Source organism: Bison bison, unplaced genomic scaffold, assembly GCF_000754665.1.
Source record: "Bison bison bison isolate TAMUID 2011002044 unplaced genomic scaffold, Bison_UMD1.0 scf7180017864503, whole genome shotgun sequence".
Taxonomy (NCBI): domain Eukaryota; kingdom Metazoa; phylum Chordata; class Mammalia; order Artiodactyla; family Bovidae; genus Bison; species Bison bison.
The window spans coordinates 7,240,150-7,255,549 of record NW_011495061.1 but is presented as its reverse complement, the minus strand read 5'-3'; the positions used below and the strand labels follow the sequence as shown (position 1 = coordinate 7,255,549).

The following is a 15,400-nucleotide window of genomic DNA, read 5'->3' as shown; positions in this document are numbered from 1 at the left end:
TAGGAACTGAGCTGGTGGGGGACATGGGTGGTGGCAGGGGATATGAGAATTGGGGAAACCTCCAGCAGTTCGCCCTGTGCTATCTGCCTTCCTCATTCGTGTGTTTTCTGAGTCAGCATTAGCTAAATTTTCCAGAAAGCCTTCCACAAAGTACAGCCTGGGCTTTCAAGGACGTCACTCATTTCCCCCTAGTGACCTTGACAAGTCAGAAGCTTGAAAGCAGGGAAATCCGGATGTCTCGGTTATGAAGCAGAGCAGTGGGGGCCCCACATATTTCCAGAAGTCTCCATCCACTGGTGATTATTGTCTGCCTTTGATACTACCAGTGCTCATCTGACCTGCTTCTCTGGCTCTGAAGGTGCTGGCACAATGGCCAAGTTCTTCAGCCTGGGGTTGCTTCTTGCCTCCATCTGGACCACAAGGCTCCTGGTCCAAGGCTCTCTCCGCTCAGAAGGTAGGTTTCTTACTAGATGGCCAGCCTGAGGCAAAGCAAGATGCTGCATATTGTCCTAAGTCTACTAAGTTCTTGATTGAATTTCTGGGGTGGGGGTGGCCCTCAGTGTCAACAGAAGATCTCATTGGCAGGAGTGTTCTGGCAGAAATGTTTTCACCATATTGTCAGCTTCACCAAAATGATTCTCACTTACCTTTATGTTATCTTGACTTTTATTTTTGGCTATGGGATATTTTTAATAAAAATATTTTAACACAATGAAGAGAGATCACTTGATTTTAAAAGTGCTTAATTGAAGGAGCAAAGAATGATTGTGAAAAATTTTAAGCAATCATGAAGCCTGGGAAATGGTTAACTTTCACAGAATATTGGCCTGTTTTATGTCTTTGGAAGTGTCAATGTGATTGTTTTAATTTTAGTTTTACTACACTATCATGGGATACATACATTTTTAATATGCAGTAAACAGCAAATTAACTGAAAAAAAAAACCTGAAAAAAATACAGGTTTGAAAATTAGCTATCAGCTTCCTACCAAAAGAATGTCTTAAATGATTTCTGGGCTTTTGAGATGCCTAACTGGTAACTTCACTCTGCACTGTAGGCAAAAAATAAATAAAAATGTGACCACAAATCACTCATTACAGCTCTGGGCAAATGAAAATATGAGCACTTTAAAAGGAAAATTATGTGTTCCTCTATTGGGAGATGCTCTGAAGTATAAAATATGTTGGGAACAGACATCCAGACTTAATTTAGATATTGTTGCATTCCATTTTATAAAGGTTAGAGTTATAGGACTGATTTTTTTTTTCAAATGCCAGAATATGTTACTTTCAAATAAGTTTGAAAGTAACAAACTTATTTGACATCCCCCTGGGGAGACTCTTCACTTTTCCCCAAACTACTGCCATTAATATTCAAACTATTATGGAAATTTTTCTTTGACCCTGATTCATCACACTCTTCAGACCATCCTCAATAATGACAAAATTTTCCTAAGGAAATTAAAATTTGTAAACAACTGAAAGTTGTCCAGAGCCATGATTAGGGAGGAGGGGCTTGATGAAGGTAAATGGATGGGAATGGGCACTAGTATTTTTGAGGGCCTATTTTTATATATTGTATATACAGTATGTAAAAAATATATAAAAGAAATGTATGCATATATATTTCTTAAGAATACATTTTATAGATGAAGGAACTGGGGCAGTGAGGCCAAGCAACTTGCCTAATGTCATAAAAGCAGTAAATAATAGAGCTTGGGTCTGAATTCAGCTCTGTCTGATTCCTAGGTATATACTCTTTCTACTACACTTGTAATTTTCTAAGAAAGCTTAAGGAAGGGGTTACTGGAGGATCCTTTAGGTTCCAGCTCCCTGTTTTTGTCCTTACATGGGAAAGCATAAAATCTACAAATCTTTGTCAACTGCCCACTTATGCACCCAGCCTCCACTAGGTACAAGTTATATATTTAACAATTCTGACAAATATTCTGTAAAGATGTAACCATCCCCCTTTTACAGCTGAGAACACTAGCTTCCCCAAGGTTACACAGCCAATTAACAAGAGAAGAAATGGTCAAAGCTAGGTTTATTGCCCAGAATAGGTCTGTCGTTACTTATAACAACAATATTTAGAGTAAAAATGATGTATGATGAGAAAGCATCAAGACCACTGTACAGTGTAATTAACATACCTTCTCTATAAGTATTCCCAAAGACGCTGCTATAAGCAAGCTTATGAGTTAAATGAGCCAAATTCCAGGACAAATGGTGTGTTGCAAGAGTTCAGTTCTAGCTCTGTGTGTGTGTATCTTCCCCTCATTGCACAGTGAGAAGCAGAACAGTGTCCTGGTTTGCCGGGGTCCAGCCCCGGCTGATCCAGGGTATTTGAAGGAGAGACGGCTTCAGCGACCTATTTATTTATTTATTTATCAAAGATATAAAAAGTAATAGAATGAGGATATCTCAGTAGGAAAATTCAGTGGAGAAAAGAAGCTGAGTAGCTTGGTTTACGCGGAAAATCAATATAACCCGTGACACCAGGTTAGCTCTGACCACGGAGGCCACAGGTGCCCTCTCAAATAGCGGAAGGTGCCCCACCTTAGACACCTTCTCCAGTGGGTCTTAGAAGCCCAGGCAAATAAATGGTCACAGAGGATATCCGCGCTCCAGATGGAGACTCAGCTGGAAGTTAAGGGGAAGAATGACATGGGGAGACCAAGCTTTGGCGAGCAAGGCCCGTAGCTTTATTTTCAACAGGGGCTTTTATATCCTAAGTTACACATAGAGGATAATAGGGGATGCAAAGTCAGCAGTTTTTGATCTTTATCAAAAACCAGGGTTTCTTTCCTGCAAATTTTTATCGTATACAAATGGTTTAGGTGATTTACATCATCTTCTGGCCAGAAGGCCTATTAACATTTTATGACTCTTGACAAAGACTTATCAACCGTAAGACTTATTTTCTTAAGAGTAATTATTTTAAGGTTTGGCGCCATCTTCCGAAGATAAAATTGCATTCCTATAGGGCGGATGTGTAATGGGTTTACAACAAAGGAAAGAATTTATTACCTTAAGGGTCTAAAGTTACTAACATCAAGGCCACTACCTTTTTTTCTACATACCAACTATATTAATTAATACACATTCAAGGATACAATTCAGGGGATGTGGAAACTTGGCAACAAGCATTGGCTCATCAATGAAATCTTTTACTAGTTTTATTCTGACAGTTTCTAACTCTCTGAGAGGCTCTAAGCTATTTGAATATCTTAAGCTTCCTGTGACTCTTGAGGCTGGGAGACTGTAAACAATCGTATGCATAGCTGCAGGAGTCCGGGTAAACTTGTCAGGCGAGTTAGAGAGCCATCTGAGGGGTTTGGATTTAAACACTCCTAGTTGCCCAGGAACTTTTATTAATTGGAGCTGTAAGTTAACTCTTTGTCAGAGAGAGTGAGATGGTAGTAGGGGACAGCCCCCAGTAAAGTCAGAGGTGAGAGCACAAAGCAATAAAGTAGGCAGACTCTGGTTTTTTGGGGGTAGATGCTCGAGAATATCCAGGGGGACTCCTGAGGCTCGTGTCACGAATGGAATGTCTCTCGCCGGCTCCCGGCACTGGTTAAGTCCTGAGGTTTTCATATCAGTCATGGTTGGATTTGTGCCTCCAAACTTCCACCCAGATGCTCTATATCCTTGGGTTGGGAAAGTTGCTTATCTCCCTGAACTTCAATTTTCTGTCAGAAGAGTCAGGGTTTGGCACAGAGTGTCGTATACAGATGATAGAAGCTGGAATTAACACTGGCATTAGTATTAATATCAGTGTTGGTGTAGGTATTAGCATTAGTGAACACAGTCATAAGAAGCTGTTCTGTCACAAACACTCATAAGGGTGTTGGCTCTCTAGTCTCTCTTTTGTTAAGAGCAGAGTCTGGAAGCAAATAAGGTTATCCACAAATGCCATACATCTTATTAATTTCCTTTCCCCCAGTCCTCTGCTCCACAACGAGGTCGCCTGGAGTACTTAGAAATGCTCTTTGCATGTTTGCAAGAAGAAACTTCCTTTAAACACCAACTAAGACAGTGGTCAAACATTTGACCAGGTATCCAATGCACAGATCTGTGTTTAAGCAATTACTCAGGAAATGCCCTTTCGTGAACTTTCGAGGGTGAAGCCCAGTAGGAATAAAATACCTGAATGCAATGCAACTTTGCAACTTCATACAGGTCTATGAATCCCAGAATCCAGAGAGAAGGGATCAACACAACTCTCGGATTCATTAGATTTTGAGTAAGATATTATTCACATATTAACTGTTCAACTGCCTCAGCCTACCCGGGGAGATCAATCGTTAGCAAACTAAAACTAAAGTGCTTTGAAGATGATATAATGAAACTCTGTTATTATTTATTGAGCACCTACTATGTGACAGGCACTGTGCTAAGCACTTTTACTTGAATTAACTCATTTAACTTTTCATTACCCTATGCTGTGGGCTTCTCTGGTAGCTCAGTTGGTAAAGGATCTGCCTGTAATCCAGGAGACCCAGGTTTGATTCCAGGGTTGGGAAGATCCCCTGGAGAAGGAAATGGTAACCCATTCCAGCATTCTTGCCTGGAGAATCCCATGGACAGAGGAGCCTAGTGGGCTACAGTCAAGGGGGTCACAAGAGTCGGACATAAGTTAGTGACTAAACCACCACCACTTTGTACAGTAGATACTGTTGTTCTTTCAGTTTTCTAAATATGGAAACTGAGGCTCAAACAGGTGAAGTAACCAGCCTAAATTCACAGAGCTGACAAGCAATCTAGAATTCGAATCCAGGTCTGACTCTAAAACTCCACTTCCTTTATTTAGTTTCTCTGCCATGCAAGCTTTACTATCTGACTCCTCCAGGAATTTCTGCGTAAGCCTGCCCCCCAATGGTCAGAGACGACCTGGGACTGAGAAAGTTCACATTCCATTATAACAAGTACAACATTTTTCAGCCCATCTCAGAAATAGTGCTGTCTCCAACCCACATTAGTTGGGAGTATTGCTATCGTGTTTACGCAGAGCCCTGGATTTCATCTTTCTCAGTCTCAGACCCCTCATTTTATAGACTCCAAAAAGGTTTGCAGCAGCTGCATCCCCTAGACTTGCCCAGGAACTAGGAGCCAAAGTCTCCATGTAATGAACAAGGCACCTGAACTCAGTGAGGGGGGATGGACTTGTACCCGGTGAGAGGTACAGCATGTTTCCAGGCTAGCACCTACCTGCCTTATCTGGGTCTTCTTATTTCTGAGCTCCAATCCCAGCTGCTGTGTTGACAGTGAGGCTCTAATCAAGGGAGAGCCCGAGGGCTGAGACAAGGACAGCAGCACGCTGAGGGGCTTTGTGATTCCTTTGCAGAACTTTCCATCTTGGGACCATGCAGAATCATGGGGGTCACCCTAGTGACCAAAAAGACACAGCCGCTTCTGAATTTCACAGAAGCCCAGGAGGCCTGTAGGCTCGTGGGACTCACTTTGGCCAGCCAAGACCAGGTTGAAGAAGCACGGAAATTTGGCTTTGAGACTTGCAGGTGAGAAACAGACTCACAAACATGGTGGGAGCTTTGTTGGCTCTGTGTTCTTGCTCAGCAGCAAGAGATCTGTGTATCCATTCAATTCATGTGTATTCTGTTACAGCTATGGATGGGTTAAAAATCAGTTCGTGGTCATCCCTCGAATTATCTCCAACCCCAAGTGTGGGAAGAGTGGGGTAGGCGTCGTGATTTGGAGAAGTTCACTCAGCAGTAGGCACAGGTCCTACTGCCACAACTCATCTGGTGAGTTAGACATGCGGTCTCTCCACGCGGTGTGTTGTGTCTGGATTTCAATAGCTCTATAACCAGGACTTCTCTGGTGGCTCAGAGGTAAAGAATCTGCCTGCAAAGCAGGATACGTGGATTTGATCCCAAGGTTGGGAAGAGCCCCTGGCAAAGGAAATGGCAACTCACTCCAGTATTTTTTCCTGGGAAATCCCATGGACAGAGGAGCCTGGCAGGCTACAGTCCATGGGGTCACAAGAGTTGGACATGACTTAGCGACTAAACCACCACCACCATGACCAGTCTAAGAAGAGTAAGCCTGAGCAGCAGCAGAAGCAATCTCGGTGATGGCCATTGAATCCTCCCAAGACTGCCTCTTTGACAAGGCTAGAGGTGGCAGTGTCCCCCTCAGAGGAAAAATTTAGGGGAAATATGACAGATTCGCAATATAGGGAGAGGGTACCCCTAGAGGCTCCATCCTCTCCTCTCATCCCATAAGATAAACAGGAAGAAGGGAAGGAAACACCCATGGACAAAGCAGTATACTAATTTATCTCACTAAACCTTGACAATGTCCATAGGAGGTATGCTTTATCATCCCTATTTTGCAAATGAAAAAGCTTAGGTTAGAGGACGTAAGTACATTTGTCTAAGATTTCCTTACTATGAAGACTCACACGCAGATCTCCTTCATTTCTCCCACATTCCTTTACAGGAGTGGAATTTCAAATGCTACATTAGATGTTTTTAAGAACAAGACCCAATTTTCATTTTATGAAGGAAGGAATTGAAGCTATAAAATAGAACTGATTTGCTCATGGTCATCCCTTTAACCTTGTTGGAAAACCTTGGCTGCCTTAGCCCAAGTGCCTTACCCAAGTAACTTCTCAGAAAGCTTTTGACTAAACACTTGTTCTCCACTTTTCATAAGAACCTCTGTCTCTTTTATTACTTTTCACACATACTCATAAATCTGACCTTCTAAAGGTCAGGAGCTCAGTGGTCATTCTCTAAGATCCAGGAGGTAACATTGCACCAGCACTGTTCTGTTGCCCAAAGGCAGCAATTAGATCCAAGCAATTCTATGAACTATGGGGCCTTGGCCTCAAAAAGTCTCGAGACTTTTCACTTCCCTTACTTCGCAGATGAAATGACTATAGCTCAGAATGGAGGTCTGTCTTGTTCAAATTCTTACAGTGAGCTTCCAGCTATGTAAAGACTAGAACACAAGCTTTTTACAAACTCTTTTCACGATCCTCTTCTCCCCACCTCATCCACTATCGCTTTTGGCTGGGGAATTGGTGGTTTCTTTGCCTGCTTATATGACAGCCAATGCACATCTGTCAGATGGCCTGGCCTTTCAAATGCCCGCCCTTCCTGCCAGCTGTCAGTGTGATAAACAAACACCCAGTCCTCTGGACTAAACGAAAAGAAGTCCAGGGAGATGACTCAGGTTTGCGTGTTCCCTCGTGGTTTCATTTAACTTATACTTCCATTCTCTATGCTTTCTATATACTTAGAGTTAAGTATAGAGGCTTGATTAGACACACAGCTACTAGTTTGGGCAAAAATACTTGATAGGTTAGATATTGTGTACTTTAGATCATATCCCAACAAAAGGCACTGAATGTCGGTATATCCCACTATTAACATGCTAACTTTCATCATCTGAATAAGATGGTGACTGCTGGACCTCCCTAATGAACTCAGATTTGTTTTCCCTTTGGCAATGAGGAAGGAACCTCTAGTGTGATATTTTGGCACCATGCATACCCCCAGTGATATTTTACCTAATAGTTCAAGCAGACATTGATGATCCTTGCTGGAATCAGTTATATGCAGGGCTACAAAATGTTAATTTTCTAAATACATTCTTCCTTCTACATCTATTAGCTGGCATTCTTTGATAAAGAAGAATCTCTGTCTTTCACACACACACATACACACGCACATCTTCTCTCTCCCCCTAATACTATAATTCATATAGTACTAATATTATAATCACATAGATGCATAGCATTACTTAGTCTGTGTGTTCAATATGTTGTCATCAATTTTAGAATTCTTATTACTTTATTCTTTTTGATGCTCAAATTATCCCACATTTGGCAAGTGGAAACCCCTGCTACTTGACTTTTGTGTCCTTCATCCCATTAGTATTTGAGCAAGTCATTGCTTTCTGTCATAATAACATGTCACTTTGTACTTCCTTTATCCTAGACATGGAATCAGCCATTTATAGCTATTTCTCCAAGAGACCTTTTTAATGGGGAAGGTTAATTAGAAACCAAAATCTGCATGCAAGTTGTTCTAATTAATACTCTCATTTTCATTACTTCTCAGCCCTTTTCAGTGGGCAACTAGGAATATATATGTGTGTATGTATATACACTGGCATCTTTTTCCTCTTACATGGAAAATTATTGTTTTCAATAAATAATATGAATAATTTTCTTATCCTATAATATTTTCAAAATTATAAAGACAACATTATTAAGATAATAAACCTACTGAATGGAATTTGCAGTTCATTTGCAGTTCTTTTAGTCCTCAGAAGGTATCTCTCTGAGAATGTACTGTCAGAGAATTATATATAAAAGTGACTTGAGAAAATTTGCTACCCTTTTAAAATAAATTAGGTTCACTTGCTTCTGTTTGCCATCTTTGTGAGGATCAGAGTTACCCTAGCCCATCTTACACTGACCTGGATTTATCTCATGCTTCTTTGTTTTCGTAGCTTTCTTTTTTATTGCTATCTGACAGGCTCTGAGGATCAGAGTAACCTGAAACCTGACTCCAAAGGCTGTCCTCTCACTGCTGCCTTTGTGAGCTTTGGGAATCAGACCAGCGTGCTCTTAATGCTTGGCAGGTATCATGTGTTTCATGCTGTCCCCTCTGCCACAATGCTTATCCACTCATCACCTGACTGACTTGTATTCTTTATTCAAGTCTGCATAAAGACTTCCTTCTTCAGGAAGACTTTCTGTACCCCCGATTCCTAATCTTTCCTCTTGTACGCCAACTACACTGTGTTTAATAATCTATTGAAGAATTTGGCATATTCTAGAGAAACTATATTTACTGCTTGGAGGGAAGAAGACCCAGGTCCTATCACTTCCGGGTGAGACACACTGTACCCTCAACTGGTAAGGAGCCAGCTTGCTGCTGCTCCCTCAACGTGGCAGCCTTCTTGCCTTAATGAACAGGGAGTCAAAGGAAACCAATTCTTATAGATCTTACAGATCATGTCATAGATTATGCTGGGCTCTACACACTTACTGTCTCACCACTCCTCGGTGAAATCACACGAGGGTACCACTACTGCTTTCCAGGAGAAGTAACTTATGCCTAAAGTGTGCTCTGCTATGTCAACAGTCACTGAGGGACAGAGCTAGGATTTAAATCCTGGGCCTTGGGTGACTTCGTCGTCACCTTTCCTGGTGATTACCACATGACAGTAACATTCCAGGCCCAGGGTGGGTCCTTCACATGAATATGTTTTCAGAGTTCCCCAGATGATTCTAAGCTGCAGTCAGAGTTGAAAACTGTTTCTCTTGCCAGCATCTCTAAAATGTAAGTTCTAGAATTCCAGGTACTCTGGATTCTCCTATTTCTGTACAGTTGCAGTAACCTCTTTGTTGGCTCCTGAAAGTTAAGTAACAATGACCATGTTTACTCTCTCATCTCTATTTCATCCTCCACACAGAGCCTCCTCTGCTCCAGAGCTTTGGGTGGCTTCCCATCTGAGAACCTAATGTGAACTATGAAGACTTTTTTCACATAAAACTGGGTGTAGACGAGAACTTCTATCAGTTGGAAAGTTTGCTGACTCCAGTTGAAGAGTTCTCCTACAGAACAAATTCCAAATTCTTTACCACGGCAGTTTTAATACCCTCCCACCTATCTTGTCAGTCTCATCTCCTCCTTGCGGGCTTTCACGCTCCCAACATAGGCACACCTGCGCGCCAGCCACACTGCGTGCCCTCTCATTTTCTGACATGCCTACACGTGCAAATTCCTGGAATCTTGGGTCACGCCCTTTTGACTGACTGGGATATCCTCTTCCATATTAGAGGAGCTGGAGCTCAATCCCGGCCGTACTGGCCTTTTTATCATCAAACATGCCCAGATTATTCACTTTCTGGCCTTTGAACTGTTCTCTTTACTTAGAATGCTGTTGTCCGAGATCTTCAATGACTCACTACTTTTATCATTCAGGTTCCAACTTAAGTATCATCTCCCCAAGGAGACTTACTCTTATCACCTTATCCAAAGTATCTATTCCCATTTCTGCCTCTTCCGGTTTGATTCTGTTTAATTATCCTCTTCTGAAATTTCTGGCTTATTTTGTGCTTTTTTATTATCTATATCCTTCTTTCCAGTAACATATAAGCCCCTTATGAGTAAGCACTTTGTCTTATTTGCACTATGTCCCTATTGCCTAGCACAGAGTTGGAGCTTATTAAATATTTGTTGAGTGAGCACATTAACCCTCCACATGCTGTTCATACCATCTCATCTGTGAATCCCCAGTTATCTCCCCCTACTCTCATCAAAATACTTTTCCAGGAAACAGGAATCCCCCCTTATTTGATTCTGTATTCTCAGTTCCAAGTACATATGTCGTGTTCAGTATGCTTTTCCCCCTGATATTTAAAAATGTTCATTTTTTGAAGGAAGAATTTAGCACGTGCTCAAGAATAGAAAATGTAGCTAAACGTCCAGGGCAGCATTAGTGGTATAGTGGTGAGCAAAGCTGCCTTCCAAAGTCCAGGGCAGAGGTCAAGGATGATGCCTATTTGAATAGAGGTCTTTTCAGAGTAAAAAGAACAGTATAAAGCACTGGTGGAGTCAAAACGTTTTTTCACATTCACCACAGACTTGGTTGGTAATTTTTACTTAATTTTAAAAAATAATAGAATAACTTTTCCTTTATGGCTAACATTCCAGCCGATGCTACCCACTCTCACAAATAACTAGGGATTTAAAAGAGATACAAATGCATGTTGGAATATATTGCATGGCTCTAACACTTACTGGCTACATGACTTTGGGCAAGGTGTTCAATTTCTCTGAATTTCAGTTTCTCTTGTACAAATGAGGGTTTTATAAAATTGTAAATGAAGTACCATGGTTGACTCAAGAGTAAGATATTCATCAAATGCTAGTTTCCTCTCTACCACATTCAACAGATTGGAGAGAAAACCAACATCCCTCCTCTGTCCCCCACCTCCTTTAAAAACATTTTTTTTTTTTCAACAAACACGGAACAATCTGGTTTTAGTAGATCTTTGTCCTGAAGTGGTGTCATGTATGTATGTTTGGCCTCCCCATCTACTCCTTTCTTCATTTCATATTTCCTTCCTTCCTTTAATCATCAGATATTGAGCATATACTATGTGCCAGGCATAGTGCACAGACCATGATGACCAAGACAGACAGGAGTCCTGTTCCAGGGAGCTCATGGTCCAATGGGGAGCAGTATAATGAGAATCATGACAAAGGAAATACCAGGAGGTACAAGACTGCAAGTCGAGGGATTCAGACTGGCCTTCACGTCTGTCTAAGAAAGAGGTAGTCAGTTCGAGACCTGAAGGACAAGGAAAGCTTAATAAAAAGGGGCTTCTTACAGGTGAAGAAAGTATCCTGGTCAAAGACTTGAATGTGAGAGAAAGCACATCAAAGAACTGAAGGAACTCCATTATGGCAAGGGGAATGAGAGAAAGACCAATCAAGTGAGGCAGGCCATGTCAGCAGGATCCAGGTCATGAAGGACTTCATAGGCTGTGCAGTATAGTGAGGGAAGGATTCTAAAGAAGAAAGTGATATGATTAGATTCACATTTTTGTAAGACCATTCCAGTTACAGTATGAAGAGAATGGAGGAAAGTAAGATTAGAGGCAGACAGATCACTTAGGAGGCTATTTCAATACATACTTCTTATTTTACTTTTCCTTCCCTGGACAGATATTTGGATTAACTCCTGCCTTCCAGAAATTATCACCACCGATGATCCCTTATTCAACACTGAAACTGCAACATACACAACAAAAATGTTGGTCAGTGACAGTACACACTCAGAATTGTCTACTGATGGTCCTGACTATGTTACAACGACTGTGGCTCCCCCTCTGGCTTCCACGTCTACTCCACGGAAAAGAAAATTAATTTGCATAACAGAAGCTTTTATGGACACTAGCGCCGTAGCTACAGAAAGAGAATCAGATATTCAAAATAGACCAGCCTTCAAGAATGAAGCTGTTGGGTTTGGAGGTAAAAACTTTCTGTCTGTATTGTGCGTGTGTGTGTGTGCATTTAACAGACAATACATAGAAACTAGGCTGTATCCAGATTGGGCACTCAGGACCTGACAAATACTAATGCAAATAAAAGCTTGATGCAAATTCAAATTTCATATAGTCACAGAACTTGAGGTCTCTAGAGAACCTTAATGATTAAACTAAACATCATGAGTCTAAAGGGAATCCCTGGTGACTCAGCAATAGAGAATCTGTCTGCATTGCAGGAGATGCAAATTTGATTCCTGGGTCAGGAAGATCCCATGGTGAAGGAAATGGTAACCCACTTCAGTATTCTTGCCTGGAAAATTCCATGGACAGAGGAGCCTGAGGAGCTAAAGTCCATGGGGTCGCAAAGAGTCGAACACAACTTAGTGAAACCACCACCACCATGAATCTAAAATAGATTCACTTTTCAGTAGCTTGGAATAAAATTCTAGTGACAACAGCAAAACACTTTTCTAAGCAGTATATATATCCCCTAAGTTTTCATAGAATTGTATTGTATGAGATATCCAGATATCAATGATTTTGAGAAAAACAAATGGACTCCAAGTATGAAGAAGTTTTAGGGGGATCTTAACTAATTATTTTTCTTCTTATACATGTACAAGAATGATATGTAATAAAAATCTACATTTAAAAAAATAAAATAAGATAGATTCACTTTTAAAATATAAAGACTTTTCAGAATAAATTACTATCTATTCACATGCAGAATTTTTAAAAATATATCCAGACACCTTAAATGCCTATGACCAGTAAGTTGGTCTTCCTATTTAAAAGGAAGGATCTTGCACTTAATTTGCTCCAAACTAATCATCTTCAAGGCCACAGACAGGAAACGGACTCTGTCATATTGCAACTAACGAGCAGAGAATGTGAGAGACAAGACTAAGGATTCTATAGGCAAGAAAGAAAGAAGTATATGTGGGCCTAACACCCTGTGTGGCCCCTGTGTGGTCACAGAGGAGGCTCTTCCCCTGCTCTGTGGTCTCCATCATGTGTAAGGATGCGTCGTGAGAAGACCAGCCCACAGCAATGTCTGTGTGAAGGACCGACAAGCCCTGTCTCTGTCTCCCCAGGTGTTCCCACTGCCCTGCTGGTGCTTGCGCTCCTCTTCTTTGCTGCGGCAGCTGGCCTCGCAGTTTGCTACGTCAAAAGGTGGGGTTGTTGGCAGATGGTCGGTCTCATCATTTTTGTCGCATCTGTATCTCATGTTTATCCAGGTTGCCATTAGCATTTCCCTTTCCCAAATGGAGATGGCAGTGCTCATACACTGTACATGTTCCTCCCCACCTCATTTGTCCTCCCTACCACCCAAACTTCCCTACTGTTTCAGCACATGCGTGTTATCCGGCTTGAAGATTTAGCTCAATGGCTGTCCCTTTGAATATCAAGAAATGAAAAGACTGGCATCTAGGAGGAAATGGATATGCTTTATTTGATTTTCAATTCTTTGCTTTTGATGAGAGGGTTTTGAGACCAGGCTAAAGTTTGGCCTGTGAACCTACCATCCCATCTAAATGAATCCATTCAGGTCAGGATGGGTGGGGGTATTTGAGCATGCATGCATGTGTTGGCATCTCTCTGAAATAGAGGAACCCAGTGTACTCTGCCAGTGTAGGTCTTTACAAAGTATCATCTGTTGTTCTATGTGTTATATAGAAGTCTCATTTTAATTTTGTGTTTATGCCCACAGGTATGTGAAGGCATTCCCTTTTACAAATAAGAACCAGCAGAAGGAAATGATAGAAACTAAAGTAGTAAAAGAGGAGAAGGCCGATGATAGCAACCCTAATGAGGAATCAAAGAAAATGAATAAAATGCCAGAGGAGCCCAAGAGTCCACCCAAAACCACAGTGCGATGCCTGGAAGCTGAAGTTTAGATGAGCAAGAAACGAGAGGACACACCTCAGGCTTATTTCCTTCCTGATACACATCCTGGTCCCAGACGGGGAGCCTCAAAGGACCAGAGAACCAAGCAAGCAAGTTTACCCTTGGTTCCTGACTAGACTCAACTCAGGGCTACCTTTCAACTCCGGAGTACACCAAAGGAAATTCCCTTTTTCTTACTGCAGTCCTTTCTGGATCCTACCCTCCTACCTCCAAAGCTTCCTACAACCTTTCTAGCCTGGTGATGTCCTAATAATATCCCAGTGGGAGAAAGGAGCTTGTGCAAAACACCAGGACCTAAACCGCTATGCAGAACATGTTTGTCAAGTGGCCTTTATGCTGCCTGGGAATAGGTCAGTTGAGAGTCAAGAAACCATTGAGATCAAGGCTTTGTCTATTGATTGACTCTACAGCCCAGATCCTTTCTTCAGCTCTGGAAAGGAAACACTTTTACCACCTGGCAAGTTCTTCTGAGCCAGGCAAGAGTGAAAGAAGGAAGAAAAATTTAGCAACTAAAAGACATAGATTCCCATAATGTGAGACCTAATCTCTGTAAAGCCAAAATAAATAGAGAAAAAGAACGAGGCTGGGGATGTTGGGAGCATTTGTCAGTAGGGACTATAAATACAGTCAGAGCAAATGTTCATCTCTGAATAATTTGAATTGAAATCACTTATCAGAAGCTACACAGACTTACTTTTCTCTCTTGAGCTGCTGCTAGTTTCTCTAGAAGAATATACTGTTACAAGAACCTGCCCCCCCAAAAAAAACTCTTACAAATTTCTATTTTAATCCAAATTACAGAAATTATTAGTGAATAAAATCACTGTGTTAAAAAGCAGTAAATAATAAACATTTGCTGAATGTCAGGTGCTGTGCAAGTCCTTACATTCTATAATTGAATATTATTCATCAAAATTTTCATATAGTAGAATATATGAAGATAATTTTTTCACTGTTAATATCCCAGCTTGTCTACTTCCAAAACCCAATTATTTCTTTCGTATACTAACCTACTCATTATTTTCTCATTAATATGGCAACCATTAAGCCTTAATTTATTATTAACATACCTGAAAAATACATCATTACCTCTATATGCTTTTTAGATGTCACTACCAAATGTATCGCTAGCTCTCCTTCTTCCAGCAAAATAAGCCTGGGAGGTGCAGGAATAATTGTACTGAAAAAATAAAAACATTTATAAAGTTTCTTTGCTCTCTTATTTACACTGACACCTTATACCTTCCATGCAATGAAGTAACCTGTTGTTTGCAAAAGTAAACAACTTTGGTTGTTGAAATAAGCAAAGCCAATAGAACCTACGTCACCATGTGGGACTTTACTTGCTTCAGATGAGCTTATTTTCAGTAGGTCAATTATACACACATAAATTAGTCTTTTACTTAGTATTCAGGTAGTATTCAGGTCCTACATTCCAATATGTTTCAGAGTTTAC

At 41.0% G+C, this 15,400-nt stretch overlaps 1 protein-coding gene across 1 annotated transcript; it reads left to right on the top strand.

The window, feature by feature from the left end:
- The first annotated feature begins 158 nt into the window (after positions 1-158).
- LYVE1 (lymphatic vessel endothelial hyaluronan receptor 1) lies at positions 159-15,152 on the top strand. Its single transcript, XM_010829339.1, has 6 exons — positions 159-454; positions 5,347-5,518; positions 5,625-5,764; positions 11,714-12,019; positions 13,131-13,209; positions 13,748-15,152. The coding sequence occupies exons 1-6, from the start codon at positions 370-372 to the stop codon at positions 13,932-13,934; spliced, it is 969 nt and encodes a 322-aa protein (XP_010827641.1). The 5' UTR covers positions 159-369; the 3' UTR covers positions 13,935-15,152.
- The last annotated feature ends 248 nt before the right edge of the window (positions 15,153-15,400 follow it).